The following is a 20,497-nucleotide window of genomic DNA, read 5'->3' on the forward strand; positions in this document are numbered from 1 at the left end:
ACACACATAGAAAATACACGTTAAGAACGTTCACACATTGACACATCCATCCATATGCAGCTACTTAGAAGCACACAGTTAGCTACCGTTAGCTTTAGAAGCCAATAATGTTTGAATTCGTTGTTGCAGTTCAGCACTTCTAATGCGACAGGCTTAAATTACCAGCTGCGCTGATTCTCTATGAACAAGCTCAAGTGCTGCCAGTTCGTACTTACATTTAAATTAATTTGCAATGCAATAGAGGAAAAAAATTGTTGACAATAAAAAGGAAAAACTGTTGGCAAAAAATTGCATAGCAGAAATGTGAAACTGCCAACGAAGGTAGACAACTCAGCTAGAACGCTTGCAGGGTATTGAATCCCACACGCTTCTTCGCCATTCACTGAGGTTCCTGTTTACTTATTTATTTAACAGCCAGTTGAGAATTGTGTTTGTCAAGCAGAGTTGAAGATAAGAAAACGTATATAAAAATAAACTTTAATTTGACTTCAAAGGTCATTCACAAACATTTCGCTTGTTAAATTTTTATGGTTGGGGCATTTAAAAATTTGATTTGTCTTAGGCCTTTGTATTGCTTTTGTTTGTGTAAAATTTTGCTGACAAATCTGAAAAGGCTTGCAGTCACGATTCGAATGCACGAGACGAAGCAGACCTTTTTACAAGAAAAATGGAAGCGATACATCCGGGCTTTGGCAAACAACTCGTTTGGACGTGGAAGTTTCTGAGCTGAAAGGAAAAATGAAGTAAATTATTGCATATAAATATTTAAAGCTTCAAATAAATTTTCTAAAACTCTCTAATAAGCAGTCAGCACATTTGAGTATCGACACTCATCTCATTATTGACTGACTTATAAGAGTTTTCATTTATTTGGGAATCAGCATTAATACCATTAATCAAGTTAGCTTTGCAATCCAACTGATCATCTCTCTTACCCACAAGTGCTACTTTGGACTAAATAGGTAATTGAGTAGAAGAGTCTTCAATCGAAGAACAAAAATCACACTTTATAAAACATGTGGATATGTCCGTTCTCTTGTATGTCCCGAAGCTTAGACGATAATAATATGCGATGAGGTGTCCCTTGGAGTATTTCTGAGCGAAATGCTACGGAATACTTTTAGACTTTTGTGCGTAAGCAAATGATGAAACAATGAATGAGCTTTACAACGACATATGTATGTAGACATGGTTAGGTTGGGTTGACTTTCAGTCACGCATAGACCGGTTCGGTCCTTAGCGATTATGTAGACATAGTGTAGTGAACAAAAATACAGCAGTTGCACTGGCTAGGTCATCGAATGAATACAAAACTCCACATAGGTCTGAAAGTATTCGATGAGGTACCAAATGGTGGTAATACAGAAATGGAAAGACCTACTTTGGGTTGGAAAGACCAAGTGGAGGAGGACTTGCTTCTTGCTGTGGTGCCGGTAAGCTTGGGAAAACATTTACTCGGCAAAATCGTCTACGCAGAAATTAAGAAGAAGAGGATTCAAATTCCTTTCAGATGAAATTCAAAATTATAGGCACTTATGGGTTAGGAATATATACGAGTATATTATATATTTTTATAATTGATGGGTATGATATTTTTGATGATGTTTTTCCACAAATGGAGGCACAAACAGTTTTAAGTAAATATACACCCAGTGGTTTGCCATTACCTATCGACTTTTTGTAGTTATATATTTAGTAATTTTAATGGTTGAGAACGTTTCCTGCCGATTTAAACGCTTTAAAAAAAGTTCTTTAACAGTCATGTGTTTAGTTGAGCCAATTGTGAGTGTTTCAACGTTCCAAAATAAAGGTGGAAAATGTGGTTGGAGCATGACCACCATTCGGGAATGCGTAGGTTCAAATCTCCGTGCATGAACATCAAAAAATAGAAAACGTTTTTTCTAATAGTGATCGCCCCTCGGTAGGCAATGGCAAGCCTCCGATTGTATTTTTGCTATGAAAAATCTCCTCATAAGAATCATTTGCTGTCCGGAGTCGGCTTCAAACTTTAGATCCTTTTATATGTGGAACCACTTCAAGATGTACACCACAAATAGGAAGACAAATTTGGCTAAACAACTAACAGAAGTGTACGCGTCAAATATTTATTTATTTATTTATTTTATAAAACAGAAACACATAAATTCGAGTTTCAAACTTTGTACAATACTTTTAAAAAATCTATAAGTTTTCATCAAAATTTAAATTAGAATTAAAAAAAAGATGGGTCTGCTGTTGTTTTTCGTGACGGTGTTGCATATTTTTCTATACATTCTTCTCAAATTCTCATGTATTCGTTGAATGGGGAAATTGCGGAATACTATCAGGGAGAAAAAATTGTCAAAAATCAGCGTTGAAATAGTTGAAACACTTGCAATTTATTATTATTATTTATAGGGGAAATAGGTATACAATATAACCCTAACTTAATTAGCGCACTGGCTACTAAATTTGAATTCAACGGGGTAAGCAGTTTTATTACCCAATTTTTTCTTCATTCTGGTTAAAAAGTTTGAAATTTTGATGAACATTTTTTCATTATTTTATTTTAATTAGATTTTTTTTTACGTTTGAAACTTGAACTTATGTACCTATATTGTAAATAATTGTTTCAAATTAAAACAATATATATACCATATGTCTAATAAAAGCAATGTGGTGACCCTGTAATGATGTCACTCACTTTAGTTGGTATGGTCACTGAGTCCGTATGAAATGATTGTTTATAAATTAATTTGGATGAGGTAAGTAGCGCTGAGTCCGAGATAATTGAAAAAAACAACAATAAAGTAGAGCTTAGATAAAATAAAAAAAATGATTGACGAAACACGCCAATTTTAAAAATTATAAATCTTAGTAATGCGTCAACCATCCGTGGCTAACAAAAGTATATCTTGGAGTATGGGCGGCTACCGTGAAGATCTTGACGACGTTGATGGCATATGTCTTCCGGCGCAGAAATACTCATTTATACAGTCAAAGATTGCAGCGGTAAGCGAATGTGCAGGGAAAGTGGGCTTGGAAATCAATATTGCGAAGACAAAAATGTTGCGCGTCAACACTACGGGCACTTACAGACAAACGGCACTAAACTCGAAGTAACGCTATCTCGGAAGCGTCGTCATCAACAATGGCGGCTTAGCAGCCGACATTCGCAGTCGAATATCTGTGTTTGGTCTTTTGGAAAAAGGTGCGGATATCATCACATATATCCAGGCGCACGAAATTGATGATCTTTGACTCCAATGTAAAGCCCGTTGTTCTGTATGAGTGTGATATACAAGCCCTTCAGGTGTTTATCAATCGCAGTCTTCACAAAATTGTGCGCGTTTTCTGGCCTGATACCATCAGTAACACCGACCTCTGGGCATTGACGAATCAGATACCCGTTCATCTTGAAATCCGACGACGAAAGTGGAAATGTATCGGTCACACACTGCAAAAGTCCCATTGAGATATCACAAAAGCAGCCCTTGACTGGAACCCGCAAGGCAGTCGGAGATGCGGTAGGCCAACTAAAACGTAAAGGCGACTAATGGAAGCAGAAGCGCTACAAGGTGGTCGCACTTGACGACAAATCAAATTCTTGGCGTTAAATAAATCGAATTTTAGCTTGTTTATTGAGATCCTTTGTTCCACCTAGGAACTATGCCAAAATATATGTATATATATAAATATATAATATATATTGTATATAAATTTTAGTGGGTAATTTTAAGGGGGATTAATTTTGCGCCACCTCGATTATATAAAAATTTTTCTTCTCGCTTTTGTTATTTTTAAATACAATTATCACGGAAATTTCTATGGTTTAAATTAATCTATATTCGATTTGCCTTTTTCATAAATTTTTTTTGTAAATTGCTGTCAATTTTTTGGACCCTTGAAAATATTTCGAAGTAGTCGAAGTTGGGCTTAGTTTAGGTTCGGCCTCACGGAGTTTTAAATAGTTTGACTTTTGACTTTTTATTAACATTAATATGATAACGGATATTTAATATACATTTTTTTAAGTTCTACTTGAATTGCTCTCTGGGACCACGTTTACATACCTACATATATGAAAAAAATCTGCCTGGATTTTTCGCATCAATGCCCCAGTTGAGTGCAACATTTGATTTAAAAATTCGTTTTTTTTACGAAAAAACTACTAAAACCGGGTGTTCGATGAAATGTACTACTTTTTGGAATTAAAAAGTTCCTGGACTCAAATGAAAATTTAACAAAATAAAATTAAAAAGAAACATTCCAGAATTCCGGGATTAAAAGTTAGTAAATTTCTGTCTTTATTCTGTATAAATATTTAGCAATTTCTAAATCTTTTAAAGCTGAATCTTCCGAGGCAAGGTGAGGAACTAATTTATAATAAAAATTTTCTCAAACATTGAAATAATTAGGTAATTGCATATTTTACATTCAGTCATGTCACTAAAATAAATTTTCATTGAAATAGCTAATAAATCTGTATTGAGCAAATGTCAAAAAGTTATTAATTACCGTTATTACATTTTCAACTGATACCCATAAAAAATGTAAGCCATTTGCGCCAAACCGCAAAAGAAGCTACGAACGGAATTCTTAACCTCCCATGCAATTTTTTCAAGTCACTTCAAAGCGCGGCCATCGAATTGCTATGACTGCCATTATTATTGCATTGCACAGCATCTCTGCAGCTCACGATTTGCTTGCAACCGGAGATGCGCGACATCAGCACCATTCAGTGGCAACTGCAGTGCCAATCGCGCATAGCTAACGACTACTTGTTGAGCATGCGCTTATGCGCTGTCTTTCCTGCGCACTGCTTGCAACTGCAGCGCAAGTGTATCGTATTCGTAGATTTTGACATTTCGATTTTAAATGCAATTCTATTGCCATGCACAATGGCCTGTATCTAACACTTTTATTGTTTTTTTTTTTCAAATTTAATATTTTTTTCCTCACCAATGCTTCAGTGCGTTTCGCTGTCGCTGTTGTTACCGTTAAAGGTGCTATTGGCACTTCGATTAACTCGTTTTGATATTCCCATTCATATGTATGTGTGTGTGTATGTATACAGTGTACATACCAATATATGTGGATTACATGCACTTGTTGCCTTCACTTACCCCCACTCCGGACACTTTGACGCACACATGGAACATCTGACATTGAGTCTCCGCATCTGCATAGTAGCCGCCGAGTATCTTGTCGTGGCATGTGAATCGCGTTTGTGGCATATTTTGCAGGCTGTACGTTGGCCATGGCTTGCGATAGTCCAGCTGCGCTTGTCCCAGAATGCAAGTGGCCGTCGCTATGAGTATTGCTGCAACGACAAAATCACAGAAAATATTTTTTTATTCGTTTTTGTTTGTTTTTATTGCTTTAATTTTCATGTTTTTATGTGAATGCGTATGTAGTCAGTAGGTTTTTAATAAAAATTATAGCGGCTACTTTGAAAGTGGCTATGCTCTGCTTTGACAATTGCTTCTGCTGTAACAGAAATGTTCATCACGGCAGATGGCCTTGGTGCAAAATTGGTTTTTGTTCAATTAAACTGGTTTAATGTGTTTAAATGCAAAGTAAGTATGTATGTGAGTATGAGTGTATGTGTGTATGTATATTTAGGAATGTGTGCTTATTTGGGTCATTTGATAAAAAACAATTGCTGTAGTAAAAAGCTCGGTAGGCAAACGTTTTAAGAATTCACTGTGACATGAGGCGTAAAATTTTACATAATTAGCAGCATCCTCCTCCCGTTCAGGCCAGTATTTATTTACGAAAATATTGCCGTCAAACATGCTTGGAGTTAATGGCCCTGATCATTTGTCAAAACACATGTTTTATAATTTTATTTTTGTATTAGTATTGCTCTGTGCAAGTAAATTTCTGATATACATACAGTACGTCTAATGCCAGCAAAATTCAAATTCTGCTTAAGTCTTTTCGCAATACGCTGTATGCAATTGATTAGTTTTGAGAAATTTAGAAAGCATACGTTGTTTTAAGAAAATGAGTTTCACACATTAAAAGAAATTTGATGCAGTGTTCCTATGTACACACCCTATAGGTCCAAAAATGTCACGTGCATCTGCAGAAAAATATTTGAAGAAATCGAAGGCGTTCGTAAATAAGTGGGTGCTACGGTATACGCAGGTGAAAAACGTTAAATGCCTCATTCCGATCAATAAGAACTGAAGCTTCGCTGTTAACTTGGTGAGAGAGCCTCTTCATGTGCCATCTGGCATATTTTTGGCTTGTCGCAGCAACTGGTTCAATACAAAGATCACGTTCGAGATCGCTACTGCCTATGTACCAAGATGCGTTAACAGAACATCGCAAGACTTGTATTTGTCAAACCTTTGTATTTGCAAGGTATTGCTGGCACTTGAACAATCCCATATTTGGATTCTATGCGTCCATACTGCATTGAGCATCTGGTTATATAGAAGTACTTTATTGTGTGTGGATAAAGCAGATCGCTTGCCCATAAGTCAGATCATGTTTCGGTATTTCATTTCCAAATCTTCTTTTTTAAAAGAAAACTTTGAGTTTAGTATCTAAGATCATACCCAGATATTTAACGGTTTTGTGAGGGAAAGAAACGACTGGCGCGCTTTGTTAAACTCGGCCAAAATCGCGTAAATGGTTATCGCGCGAATATGTGGTCTATGAAGGTCTAAAATTCTGCAGTACATTAGAAAAGACTTGCATGGGCTAAGACGAATTCTAAACGGAAATGGGCAAGCGTAATATTCTCGGATGCATCTTCCTTTTGGACGGATAGTTGCATACATCAGTCCTGGTACACTGCTGATAACTGACAACTTCAACGAACTGTTAAGCATCCAGTTAAGGTTCATGTTTGGGGATGTTTCTCCGAAAAAGAATTTGGTTATTCTTTTTTGTTTACCTCCAATTTGCATCCAGTTGTGATGAATAAAATTTACGAAAAAACATTATTGGCATCAGCTGCGAAGATTTTCCGAAAAACTAGCCAACCTTGGATTTTACAAGAAGACAACGATCCGAAGCATCGAAGGCGCAGGTGTGTAGAGTGGAAACAGCAAAATGTTTGGGCAATGTTAAGCAAAAACTCAAAGAAAAGCAAAAACTCAAAGGAAAAGAAAAATAGAGAGACACAGAGTTATCAAGGCAAATTCGGTTGATTTGGGGCCGATTAAAGTATGACTCCTGCAAAAATAAATCGAAGATTATAGCTAATAGTGATGACCCTACATTTTACTGAATATATTGCGTGTTATAAATATCCAAAGCTTCTACAATGGAGTTTTTGGACAAAAAGTTTCCAAGTTATGGCGGTCACACTTCTATTAGACAGACTGTATATATACGAGGTGTGTTCAAAAAATAAGGTAAATTTTAATTTTTCTTAAAAAAATATTTATTTATTCTTCAGTTTATCTCCTTCAAAGTAGACCCCTTCAGATATAATACTCTTGTGCTAGCGTTTTTTCAAATTCTCGAAGCAGTTCTGATATGCACTTTTTGGTATGTCCCTGAGCTCTCAACGATTCGATTTTTATCTCCTCAATCGTCGTAAAATGCCGTCCTTTTATCGGTCTCTTCAATCTTGGAAACAGATCTGGTGAATAATCTTTGACAAGTAAAGATGAGTGAGCAGCTACATTATCATAATGCAAAAGCCATGAATTTTTCTTCCACAATTCCGGGCGTTTTTTTTCGTATTGCTTGACGCAAACGGCGAATAACTTCAAGGTAATACTTCTTATTCACCGTACGATCTTGTGGTAAGAGCTCCTGATGCACTACGCCATGGTAATCGAAGGAAACAGTGAGCAATATCTTGAAATTTGATCAAACTTGGCGTGCTTTTTTTGGTATTGGCTCTTCTGGGTTCTTCCATTGGGACGATTGGGCTTTGATTTTGATGTTATTATCATATATCTATGAGTTATGACCCTTTCAAGCAAATCTGGGTCATCATTGACGTCATTCATTGATGTGCTGGAACGTTCAGAGCAAGCGTCGTCACCTTTTGTGAAAAGATTGTACCACTTGTAAACAAACTCAGAGTACTCTCACCGTACGTCACTGTCAAAATTTCAAGTGTTTCTGAGCACTTCATTCCATATTTTACACAAAACACTTGTCTTTTTTATGCCTCTCACAAGCAAACTAAACATTCTATATTGCTAATAGGAAGACCGCTCGAGACGAGTGTACCAACGTAAAAAAATAATAATAGAAAATCGAATGTACGTAGCCCTCGAAATTTGAAAATTTACCCGGTTTTTGAACACACCTCGTATATTTAGTTATAAGAATTGTAAAGTTTTTCTTCTGAAAAGGAATTTGAGTGGGGAAAATTTTACTCGTATTCAAGATGTATGTATAACTACGTTTGTTTTCACAATCATAATAGCGCGAGATACTGCAAAGGGGAAAACTTTAGTATGATGTATATCGCTTTGAAAAAAACGGTTAAAAGGGGGTGATAGAGGGGTGTATCCCCATCTTAAAACTGAAAACAGAACCTGCCGGAGGCTTATAGTTATTAAGTAATTTAATGTTAAAGTTCTCTAATTTAGAAATGAAAACGAAGTACGCACGCAAGGATGTTCAGTGGAAGGTTCATCGTAAAACTACAGTATTTTTTGCTGTAATTTAAAGTTGAGAAATAATTTTGCAAATAAAAACATACCACTCATTTTAACTTAAAAACAATGATATTAAGCGTATCACAAAAAATAATAAAGTAATTAAAATTAAATTAATTAACACAGTATTTTTGCGTAGAACTCCTTTTCGCGTCGGCGGCCTTCGGGCGCGCTTCGAAAAAATAACCCTCATCAGTCCAACTCCGGCTACGCAATCCACAGTATTTTTGCATAAAACTCCTTTCCGTGTTGAAACCATTGAACCCAAAATTAAAACGTCATGTGCGTGTATGTAGTAAGGAGGCACAATAACCCCCATCCCCATCATTATTACTAAACTCAAGTACTTAATTTTTGTTTTCATTTGCAGGCATCCGGCAACACCATACTGTTGTCATTCCAATCTTCTTCTTATTCGCGTTTAAAATTGGAAAGTGATTGCATGGGCAAATGAATTTGCATTTAATTTTAATAGAAATAATTAGAATATTAGCATAAAAATCAGTAAAAACACGCGTGTGAGTGTATATTTGGTGAATTTTAGTGAAATGGTAAAAAATATAGAGTGTAATGTGGCAAATTATAGTGAAGTTCCCGAGGGCATTTTGAATGCAAATAATTAAAAAAATATTATTTTCCGATTATTTTAAAGTTATAAAGAGTGTTCCTTAACACCTCACTAGCATCTCCACCAAGTTTCATTAAAAACAACATTATAGTTTGCCAAAAATTCCCAAATATACATTGTTCTAAATTCCAGCCCTGCAAAGTGTTCATAACTTATTAATTATTATTTTTTCATTTTTTTAAATATAATTGTATAACTGAATTGTATAACACAAAATTAAAAAAAAAAATTGAAAGAAATTTCGAACTTTCTTAATTAGAATTTTTAGAAAAAATCTGAGTATGCAGTTTCGTCCTTCAACAAATTTAGTGCAAAGTGCAAATTTAAGGTAGCTCTAAATTCGCGCTTATTTGTCATAATTTATTTTTCTTTGCGGGTGTTGTGCATACATTTTCTTCTCTTATCGAATGCTCCAAATTTTTTTTTCAAAAAGAGAATATCCACAAGACAGCCAGCAAAAAAAAAATTTAATTAAAAACCAACGCGAAATTTTAAGCTGCTTCTTGATTGGTGTAATAACCAATTAAACGATTTTGGCCGAGTTCTACAAAGCGCGCCAGTCACTTTACTCGTATTATACTAAAATTCAATGGGCTATAAAATTGCATCCGTCTAAGAAACTTCGTATAAAAAGTTTTTAATTTTTTTTTAATTTTACACCAAGTTTGAAACTCTGAATTATATGGTTTTGGTTGTAGTAAAGAGTCTTAGATGTTAGTGGTGATTAATCCCTAGACAGTACCAGTTCTTATGTTATATTTGACATTTGTCAACTAGAGATATGTACAATTTTAACCATGGATACTTACGCGATAAAAGAACACGTTAAAATTATTGAAACTTATTATGAAAATGGCCGACCTTTAAGAACAACATATCACAAAATTCGTGATTTTTTTTTGGTGGAACGAATCATTCGGATGAAAAATTTAAAGAAGTTGGTTCTGTCGAGCATAGAAAAAGGAGTTGCAGACCAAATAACAAAACTGGACGTTCTGTTGAGAATATTGCTGCTTCAGCGCAAAGTGTGGCTGAACAACCTTCAACATCGGTTTCTCGATCTCATTGATTCTCAACAATTAGGTATTCATGAATCGACTATTTGGCGTATTATACCCGTAGGAGGGCTACTGGTGGTATTTAAATGATGTAATTTTTCACATGTTATTGTTAAGAGCCTTATTTTGAATAAAAATAGTGAAACCAGAAAGGATTTAAATTTCTATTTGTTTCATTTTAAAACAACATCGTTTGAAAAACCCCTTTACAAAGAGTCAAGCAATGGAGCGCATAAAAGTCAAGATAAAAATATGCGTTACTCAACATTTTTTATAGTTAAAAAGTTATTCAAAAACAAAATAGGATGATTTATTTGGTACCACCTTATACTTATATAGAAACTTCCATAGCTCATAACTCAAAAAACCAAAATGTCGAGAAAAACGGACTCAAGATTTTAATTTACTGTGTCTCTCTAAGTAAAAGTAAATATTTTCATCCAATGAGATAATAGATATCGCCATGCATTTTTGGCGCATCAAAAAAAAAGAGCTTGTGGTCATTTTTGCATACTTTTATAATTTTTTATTTGTTTTGGATTATGGCACTGTTGAAGTAAATTAGCAATTGGGTTTTGTTTTGGTTCTATGTCATCAAGTCGCAGCTACAGTCTGGCGGATGAACACTTACAAGATCTCTTAAGAATTACTAGATATGAGCATGAACTGAATATTGAAGAATTAGTTAATAAATATAAAATGTATACGTTTCGCTTCTATTATGTATTTATTTTAAGAATTAAGATATCATATTTTTTAGAATTAATTCTAAAATAATTCAATTTTGAGAAATATATTTACATATGTACTTAAAACTTAATTTTCATATAATTCAATAATAAAAGGTTTTCCAATACCAGATGTTATTTTGAATAGCCCACTATTTCAGTAGATGTCACTTTTGAAGCTGTCATTTTTTGATATTTGACAAGTATATAAATTTTATTATTGTAAATGGAACGATACAGGCTTGAACAACGCACTGAAATTATTAAAATTCACTATAAAAATGGTGAAAATTTGGCAGAGACGGTTCATAAACTCGAACATTTTTGGTCCTCGTGAAGCACCTTGTCGGACCGCAATACAGAAATTTTTTTTTTTTTTTTAATGGAAATACTTTATTTGACAGCATAGTATTTACACTGGTGCAAAACTACATAGAAAACTATAGAATTTTCTCTTTTTACAATTCTTATGCATATTTTATGTTATTAGATTTAATTTTTACTCGAAAATTGTATAACTTACTTCATGTATAACTTATATAATATTAGAATTTTAAAATTTATTGGAGCATTTTAACAATTTCATATATAGCTCTTTTTTTGCGTTTTTATTATTATTATTAAATTGACAAATTTAAAGGAATGGCAAGTCTAAGACATGATTGCGCTTTAATCGTCTAATTTCATTGGTTGTGTCCAACAAGCAGATAGCATTTGTGTTTACATGATTTGACAATCGTTCAATGTATTTCTTATCATATACTGAGATTTCTCTCTTAACAAATGGAATACCTACATCCATGTGTATGGCTTCGTTTGTGATAAACCAAGGTGCATTAACAAGTGTTCGTAAGGTCTTTGACTGGTAGCTTTGCAAAATCTCCACATTGGACTTACTAGCAGTTCCCCAAAGCTGTATACCGTAGGTCCATATAGGCTTCAATATAGCTTTATGTATGTTGAATATGTAGCGTTTTTAAGTACAATTTTAAATAGAGACCCGTTATTTTACAACAAAAAGCAATAGATAAGAAACAAATGCAACGATGGTTTACTGTTACCTTAACGAATAGTTTGGAAGAATATTTGTTCTTGTTATTGTTGTAATCTTAAAACAGTTCTAAAGTAAACGAAAAAAATGCAATGCGTTTAAACGAAAATGTACCACTGTACAATCTAACCTTGTTTTCTAGACTAAGTTGAGATTTGCCACCAAGTAGCCAGTACATTCTTTTGGTTTTATTTTTAAGCTGTTGATGCTTAGCTTTAATATGATTTTTCCATGTGAGGCGTCGATCAAGATGCAGTTCCCAGGTACTTGACTGTGTCGCTAGTAGGAATTTGATGACCATTTAAATACACTGGAGGACATTGTTCTCTTCTTAGTGTAAATGTAACATGAATAGACTTTTCATGATTAATATTAATTTTCCATTTATTGAGCCAAGTTTCCAAAGTGTGTAAGTGATTTTGTAGCAGGGAGGAGGCCTCTGCAGGGGACTCAATAGATGCGATGAAGGCTGTATCATCAGCAAAAGTCGCCACTCCTACCTTTTCTGTTGTCGGCATGTCGTAAGTAAATATCGTATACAAGACTGGGCCTAAAACGCTACCCTGAGGCACACCTGCGTTGATACTATATTATATATTTCAGATGACGCATCTTGGTGCTTTACATAAAAGTGCCTGTCGCTTAGATAAGATTTAAGCACTAAGTAAAAATGTGCTGATAAATACAGAAATTGGTGAAAAAATTCGAGCTGTTGGGACAAGTTAGTGATGTGAAGAATAAAACCCGTGCACGTCGCTCAAGAACAGCCGAAAATATTGCTGTTGTAGCCGAAAGTGCTGAAGAAAACCCAGGATTGTCCATTCCTCATGGTTCTTTGGAACTAAGCATTCCACAAACGTCATTACACCGTATTTTGCATAAAGATTTCGGTTTTAAGGCTTATAAAGTCCAGTTAACACAACAACAATGTGGTGCCTTTGCTGATTGGGTTAATGAAATGCATGAAAATTACACGAAATTCCATGGAAAAATCATCTTGAGTGATGAGACCCATTTCCACCTCGGTGGCTTTGTCAAAAAGCAAAATTGTCGGATCTGAGGCTCAGAGTTATTTTTCAAAAACCTCTCTATCCTCAACGTGTGACTGTTTGGTGGGGTTTAAGGTCCGGCGGAGTCATTGGACCTTACTTTTTCGAAAATGAAGCTGGAGCAACAGTTACGGTGAATGGATTGCGCTATCGAGAGAAGATTAACGATTTTTTATGGCCGAAATTGAATGGTATTGATCTGGACAACGTTTATTTTCAACAAGACGGGGCTACGTGCCACACAAGCAACGAAACTATTGATCTTTTACGGAAAAGTTTCCGGGCCGTGTTATCTCTCGAAGAGGTGATCACAATTGGCCACGGAGATCTTGTGATTTAATACCTTGTGACTTTTTTCTTTGGAGCCATGGGAAAGAGGAGTTCTACGCCAACAGCCCAGGGTCGATTCAAGACCTCAAAGATGGAATTCGTGAGGATATCGAGGACATAGGGCAGCCACTTTGCAATTCGGTTATGGAAAATTTCATGGAAATGATATTGTCCTGTAAGCGTGGTCGTAATGGTCATTTGCCTGATGTTATCTTCGACTATTAATGGCATACCTTCATCTTTATAATGAAATAAACATCCGATCATTTCCACCTCTTATTGGAAGACGCTTTAGAATATTAAGTAATTCCTTAATAGAATCTCTACTTTCACATTATTTACATAATACATACAAATCCTCTTTTCCTTATAATTCTCAACTCAAGTTCTTTGCCAACGCAGTTTGCATCAAATGCGCGAGTGTGCCGTTCTCTCCATTCTCTCATCACTAACAGCACTAGTCTAGAGCAAAAGCGCGTAGAAATAATTTGAATGCATCATTGCTCACAGAAAATATGCGGATTTTAACAAAATATAACGATATTACATAATTTATATGCTGTACGTTACATCACCTGAAATGCTATCATCTGTATAGTTATAACCTACTGATGCTATCTTCAGGCGAGCCTCGAGCTCCAACCGCAAAAGACATTAAATGAACGTCATATAGATGCGTAAAATAGACATTCATTTATTGTTGTTTAGGTTAGTTTTTGTGAGAAAAATATTATCATTTGTACGTGCCCAGCGAGGCTCAGCATGAAGTAAGGCAAACAAGTGCATATCTGTCAAGTCATAATCATAAGGAAACGTTGGTCATTACAATGAAGTGCATTACACATACATACAAATGAAGCAGATAGATAGTCGGGTGTATTAAAATTTTTTACTGTGTAATTATAACTATTTTTGTATGCTCTCAGGTTTTTGTCTGGTTGTAAAATGTTGTTTTTTATTTGTCTTTTTTAAAACAAACTTCAAAAAAATAATGCACTTATTGGTTTTTTGAGATATCAACGGTAACTAATTTTGACTTAGTTCACGATGCTACTTAATTCACGATGCTACTTTGGCTTAATTAAAAATATATGAATTCGTATGTACGGTCAGTCAAGAAAGTTTTGGCGCAGTGATTTTACCTCAATACTCACTATGTTTTTAATGTAAAACTTTTTCGTTAATTTTTTATTAAAATATAGTTAGTATAATAAGAGCAGTACAAATCGAAGTTTGAAACTTTTTTCAAAATTCAAAAAATGTTTCGAGCATCTCATCAAAATTTGGAAATTTTTACGCAGAATTTAAAACGTTTTTAAATATTTTTCAAAAGTGTATTTTTCAAGATATTCCAAAGCAAAATCTTTAAATATTCTCACTTTGTGCCACTTTGAAATAATTCATAGACATTTCAACAAAATTTCGAAAATTTTACTCATAACTGAATTTTAGCTGAAAATTCTCTTTTTAATAATTTTTCTGCTGACGGTCTATGCAATCATTTCCACGTTTTAAGGAAGAAAGAATATGCGGTGGGCGTCTTCCTCGACATTGAGGGGGCTTTTAATAACGTCCTCCCAGAGGCAATTACCAAGTCTCTGGGTAAACGAGGGGTCGGAGCCGAGCTTACTAGATGTATCGACGGAATGTTTAGCGACAGAATAGTCACCACAGTATGGGATGGCATCTCTATTCGTTAGCAGGTGAGTAGGGATACGCCACAAGGTGGTGTTCTTTCACCAATTCTCTATGTTGTTGTTGTGAATGACTTGCTGGAAGAGCTGGCTGCAGGGTGATTGGCTACGCGGATGACGTGGCACTAATTGTTAGAGGAAAATTTGTGGATACTCTGTACGATTTGATGCAGAGATATCTGGACGTAGTGGTTAGATGGGCAACGGATTGAGGTCTGTCGGTGAACCCTCCCAAGGCAAAGCTCGTCCTGTTTACGAAGAAATATAAAATGCCCAGAGCTCAACTTCTTTCAATAGGGGGCACTCCGCTGATGTTTTCTGACAAGATGGAATATCTAGGTATTATCCTTGATAGTAAGCTTACACGGAAACCCACTATTGAGAGTAAGGAAGGCAACAATCGTCTTGAAACATCTTGTATGGATGCAAGGGAGCAATTGTCAAAAGATGGGATCTTTCGCCTAGAGTTGTTTTTTGACTACGTAATACCAACCGACCTATATAATACCATAATACCTGTGGTACCCGTAGAAATCGCAAGCAGAATTGCCGCTGCACGTACCGCTATCAGACTGAGGGGTTCGGTCTATAGGCTCACCCTCTTTTATGGGCACTTAAGCATCCTTAGAAAGTTTGAGTTCATCCCCCTGTCAAAGGATCAATGTATACCCTCGCTTAGTTCAACCTGCTGATATAGCAAGTGTTGACATTAAAAATGTGATGAGCTTCATCAGCAGCATAAGGAGGTTGACGCAAACGCAGCATAGTTACCGTTCATAATCCACACAGTTTAAACCCATCTTCCTAACCATCCCACCACCACCTCCCTCTTTCCCCTCATTACATCGGTTTTCTCCTTCCCCTTACTTCTTTCATAAAGGTATCACAAAGGACGAATTCGTTAATCTTCGTCCAAGTGTGCCCACTCCTTGGGTGACCGTTCTAACCTAACCTAACCTAAGAATATGCGTCAGCAAACAAAAATACATATAATATTAAAATTTAACAACTTCAAACTTACACTTGCAAAAAACCAAAATTAGTTCTGAGCAAAAAGTTCGAAATTTTTTACTTAAATTAGGTAAATAAATATAAATATTTTTGATATTATTTTGAAAGCAATTCTCCCTGAACACAATATTTTATGCTTGTTACTTTGTACCAAGTACTTTTATCTATAGTTGCGATATATTTGGTTGAAAATGTCTCTTTGCAAATTGGATCACTTTCCGAAGACGCCTTTTCACCAACCATAGCTAGTACAAGCATTGGAAACTATTAATAAGCTCTGATCAACATAACAACGTAGGGTTGTTGAATAAGTTTTGCGGTTTGAAAAGAAAAACACAATTTTATGGTTTGAAATACACTTTATATTCAGTATAGTCTCCCTGAACATCAATTCACTTGTTCCAACGAGATTCCAATAGAATTCCATCCCTGAAGTGAGTAGGAAGGGCTGCAAAATACACTTCCGCAGCTGTTATGATCTCATCATTTAATGAAAAACGTCTTCCACGCATGAATTCTTTAAAGTCTGGAAACAGATGGAAGTCGCTAGTGGACAAATATGAATACGGTGGATGTGCCAACAATTCGAAGTAATTCATGGATTTTAGCCATGACACGGTCCTGATGAAAAAGATTTTTCATTGCCAAATTGGGTATTTTTTCATGATTTTTTTTCTGGACTAAAAGGATACAATAATACTCAGAATTCATTATTTTACCAGTTTGCAAGTAATCCACAAACAAAATTCCTTTCGTATCCCAAAAAACTGATGCTAACAACTTCTTGGCGGATTTCGTTTCGGAGCTGAAGAACCAGGTTCACACCACTCTTTAGCCTCTTGTTTGGTTTAGTGGTGATGAATGGACGCACAAAATCCACTTTATACTTTCAAAAACCCTCTAAATGTTGCTGAGAAAGTCGTATTCGAATGTGTTTCTGTTCCATTGTTAGCGAATACAGCTTTCTGAAACTCAATACTTCAGTCAAAATATTACTAACACTACCCAATGAGATGTCTGGGTCTATAAGGAATTCATATCTATTTTTTTAAACTCAAATTCAATATTTTTGTATAATCAAGTTACAAACTTCAAATGGATTGAAATTTTGCCCGTTCAAGTATCATTGTTTTCTCAATTTAGTTGTATATCATTTTCAACTAAAATACAATATTAACATTTGAATATTTTGAAAGAACAAAAAATAACTCACATTAGTTTCATATAAAACGCCTAATTCTGCATGCTTAACTAACATAAAATATAAACACATACTACAACAATAAACGCCTTTTTTTCTGAAAAATAAGTACTAAAAAATAAGACAAAAACCCAACTTTGACGAAATAACTTAATTTCAGTAAAATTAATGACTTTATTCTCATATTTGTGCAACTTTGGTGTGTATGTATGAGTGCTTATGTTGGATGCGATTGCTACAAAGCTCAACAAATTAATAACTATTTGAATTAACAACTAATAACGCTAACGGAATTAAGACAACAACTATTACGACTTATATTTGTATTACCCAAAAAAAAAGTGATAAATCAAAATACATCAAAAATTCCTCCACAAGTCTGTTGGCCAATTTCCGCTTTAGCAGGCAGCTTAATGTCAAAGTACCGGCGCTGATGCTTGACGGTCATTAGCCAAGTCAACTGGCACAAAAGAAGTAAATATACGGTTGTGGACATAAATTTCGGACACAAAAAATATTAGTCTTTATTTATTAATTGTTTTCTTAACAACTAAAAGAGATGGTATATTAAAGAAGAACCTTTGGATTTAATATTCTGTTGGCGGAGGATATTTCCATATGATAGTTTGCGTTTTCGAGTGAACATTTTTGGTACTTAAATAACTCAGCTAACTGCTAAAATTATATCACACTTTAAATTAGTAGCTACATTGGATATTTTACAAATTGAAATTGAATTTTAAAAATGGATTTGTTGACTTGCGGCATTGAATGCTGCTGCTTCTTGCTGCTTCGAGGGACAGACTCAGCTTCGGTAACGTTTTGGGACTCCTCTTTGTCGTCTCCAACTTCATAGTCTACCAAAGAGTATTAAGGGGGCATTCTAGTGTAGAATTCTGAAAAAATCGATTTTTTTACATATTCTCAAAGTTTAGACATTTAAGAATATGTCATTAAGAGGATTTTTTTAAATTCCTATTATTTCATGAGTTATAGCCTTTTTGGTTGCATGGCATCGGTTCCGATCCGCTTGAAAACTTTGAACGCGTTTTTCTCAAAACATCTTTTTTCGAGTTCTAATTGTCCGATTTACTTCAAATTTAGGGAGGATGTTCTTTATACATTCCTTCATAGTATAAGTCTAGCTCGAAACTATAACGCTTCATTTAGTATTTAAAAAAATCGGAATTGTTGAAAAAATATGCAAAGGAAAATAAGTGGCATCTATAAGAATCCGTTTGGTTGTTATCTTTTAAATCACCAGGAGGGTTGAAATCATGCACGCCAGGACAACCTCTTTTTTTTTGACCCTCTACTTCGGCTGCGCATAATTTTGTCTATTTTAATTTTTTTGTTGGGTTAGTCAAAAAAATGGGTGATACATTTTTTTTTGTTTCTTTTGTACAGCGCTTCAAAACCGGGCGAAATTCATGTCTCTACACTAGAATACCCCCTCAAGGGAAGGTAGGTGAAATGGTTGAAGTACCAGACTGACACTCCACAAGTAGGCAAATATCTACAGCCAGCCAGAGCAGTTGGTGTAATGGCTGATGGGATCTCGGTTAGAGCACTGTCCCAGGCTGTCGAAGAAAGCAACATCCAGTGAGTCTAGCTGCCAACCCCGAAAATTTATACAGAATGTGCTCAACAGTCTCTTTCTCTGAAAGGTTCCCACAGCTTCAGCAATGGCGATGAAATGGTAAACCTAGCTTTTCTGCGTGTGTGTCGATCGCCAAATGACTGGTAAACACATCTACGAGTTTGGAAGTTACATGGCGCAGGAGAGGTTGAATATGAAAACATATATCTTTTATTGAAAATAGAATATAAGCCCTAATTACTGAATAAACGTAACATTTTTTCAGGATGACAGGGCTTAAAAAATTAGGTCATAGTATCCTTCAATGGATGAGATTAAACTTAGATATTTCGAGAAGTGGTCAGCAGATAATGATATTTACTTTTCCATCCAATTAGGTTTCACAAAGCAGCAACACAATAGTAAAATTCCCTCAATTCTTCCTTCTTCTTGTATTCAATGGTATTCCACCTAACGTACGACATAACGTCGGATCCAAAAATTTTAATTTGAACTCATCTGAGAAGATCAGCTTGCCCTATTCCATGCTAATTTGTGGCTGGCTGGCTAGCCGTGCAGCTTGACCATAATTTTAAAGACAACCTTCCTCCGCTAGTTATACCTCCTGTGTTTCTCTACCCCCTTTATTCTCTTCGAGAAAAGCTTTGCGACTCGCAATTACCTTTCGAGGCTTTCCATCGAATAATGAACCTTTCGCTTTCAAAATTTAAGTAGAAATAATAGAAAGAGATCCGAATCCTAAGATATGCTACAACCAACTCGAAGTGTATTCAATAATATGGACGATTTTTAGAATTTTCTAGGACGAGGGTGAAAAAGAATGCATCCGCATCTTCATTGTCAAAAGTGATGGGCTGGTTGGAAGCTTTTGCACCAACATACTAAAGTCTTTGACGAACTGCTATCAGACAAGTTAAAAACAAGTACCCTGCTTAGTGAATTTTATACTATTAACCATTAGGCTTTACAACCATCTACTGCTTGTTTCGAGTTTTATGTTAGTAGCTGTAGATTCATGCTTGACTCTAATTACTTTTACTTAATCACGAAAGAAGAAGATATGTGTGAAGTCGGACTAACTAATGCACGTTCAATTTAATAGCAGTAATCAACTAATTAGTAATTTATTCACATAATTAAGGAATTCATTGAGAATAATACTATGTAGTATCACATAACAAAAGGAGTTTTAAAGTTGAGAATATTTAACAACCTAGAAGTGTCTTACGACCCCCGAGTTCTGTATGCCTATTTACCAATTTTTAGTCCGGTATATAAAATTATAGCCCTCTTGATTGACAGCTTGGCTGAGCCGATCTACGTATAAAAAATCATTGCTTACTTACTTACTTACTTACTTTGAGACTCAATCTTCATAGAGTTAATTAATTAATTTATTGCATGTAAACCGTAAGTTAAAGTATAGGGTTAACAAGTATAATTATTTTAAACATCGTTGGCCTTAAGCGTTACTTTTAGTAAGATATTACTGTGAGTTGGACCATTTATATGTATGTTTGTGTTATTTC

The 20,497-nt window shown here is 35.1% G+C and overlaps 1 protein-coding gene across 1 annotated transcript in view; it reads right to left on the minus strand.

Annotated features, from left to right (window-relative positions):
• The window catches only part of LOC129235892 (mucin-2), a 62,137-nt gene that overhangs the window by 14,230 nt on the left and 27,410 nt on the right, over window positions 1–20,497 (minus strand). The window contains exon 2 of the mRNA XM_054869959.1: window positions 5,106–5,302. Within this exon, the coding sequence (XP_054725934.1) occupies window positions 5,106–5,302 (197 nt within the window). The remainder of the gene's footprint in view (window positions 1–5,105; window positions 5,303–20,497) is intronic.

Source organism: Anastrepha obliqua, chromosome 1 (assembly GCF_027943255.1).
Source record: "Anastrepha obliqua isolate idAnaObli1 chromosome 1, idAnaObli1_1.0, whole genome shotgun sequence".
In the NCBI taxonomy this organism is placed as follows: Eukaryota; Metazoa; Arthropoda; class Insecta; order Diptera; family Tephritidae; genus Anastrepha; species Anastrepha obliqua.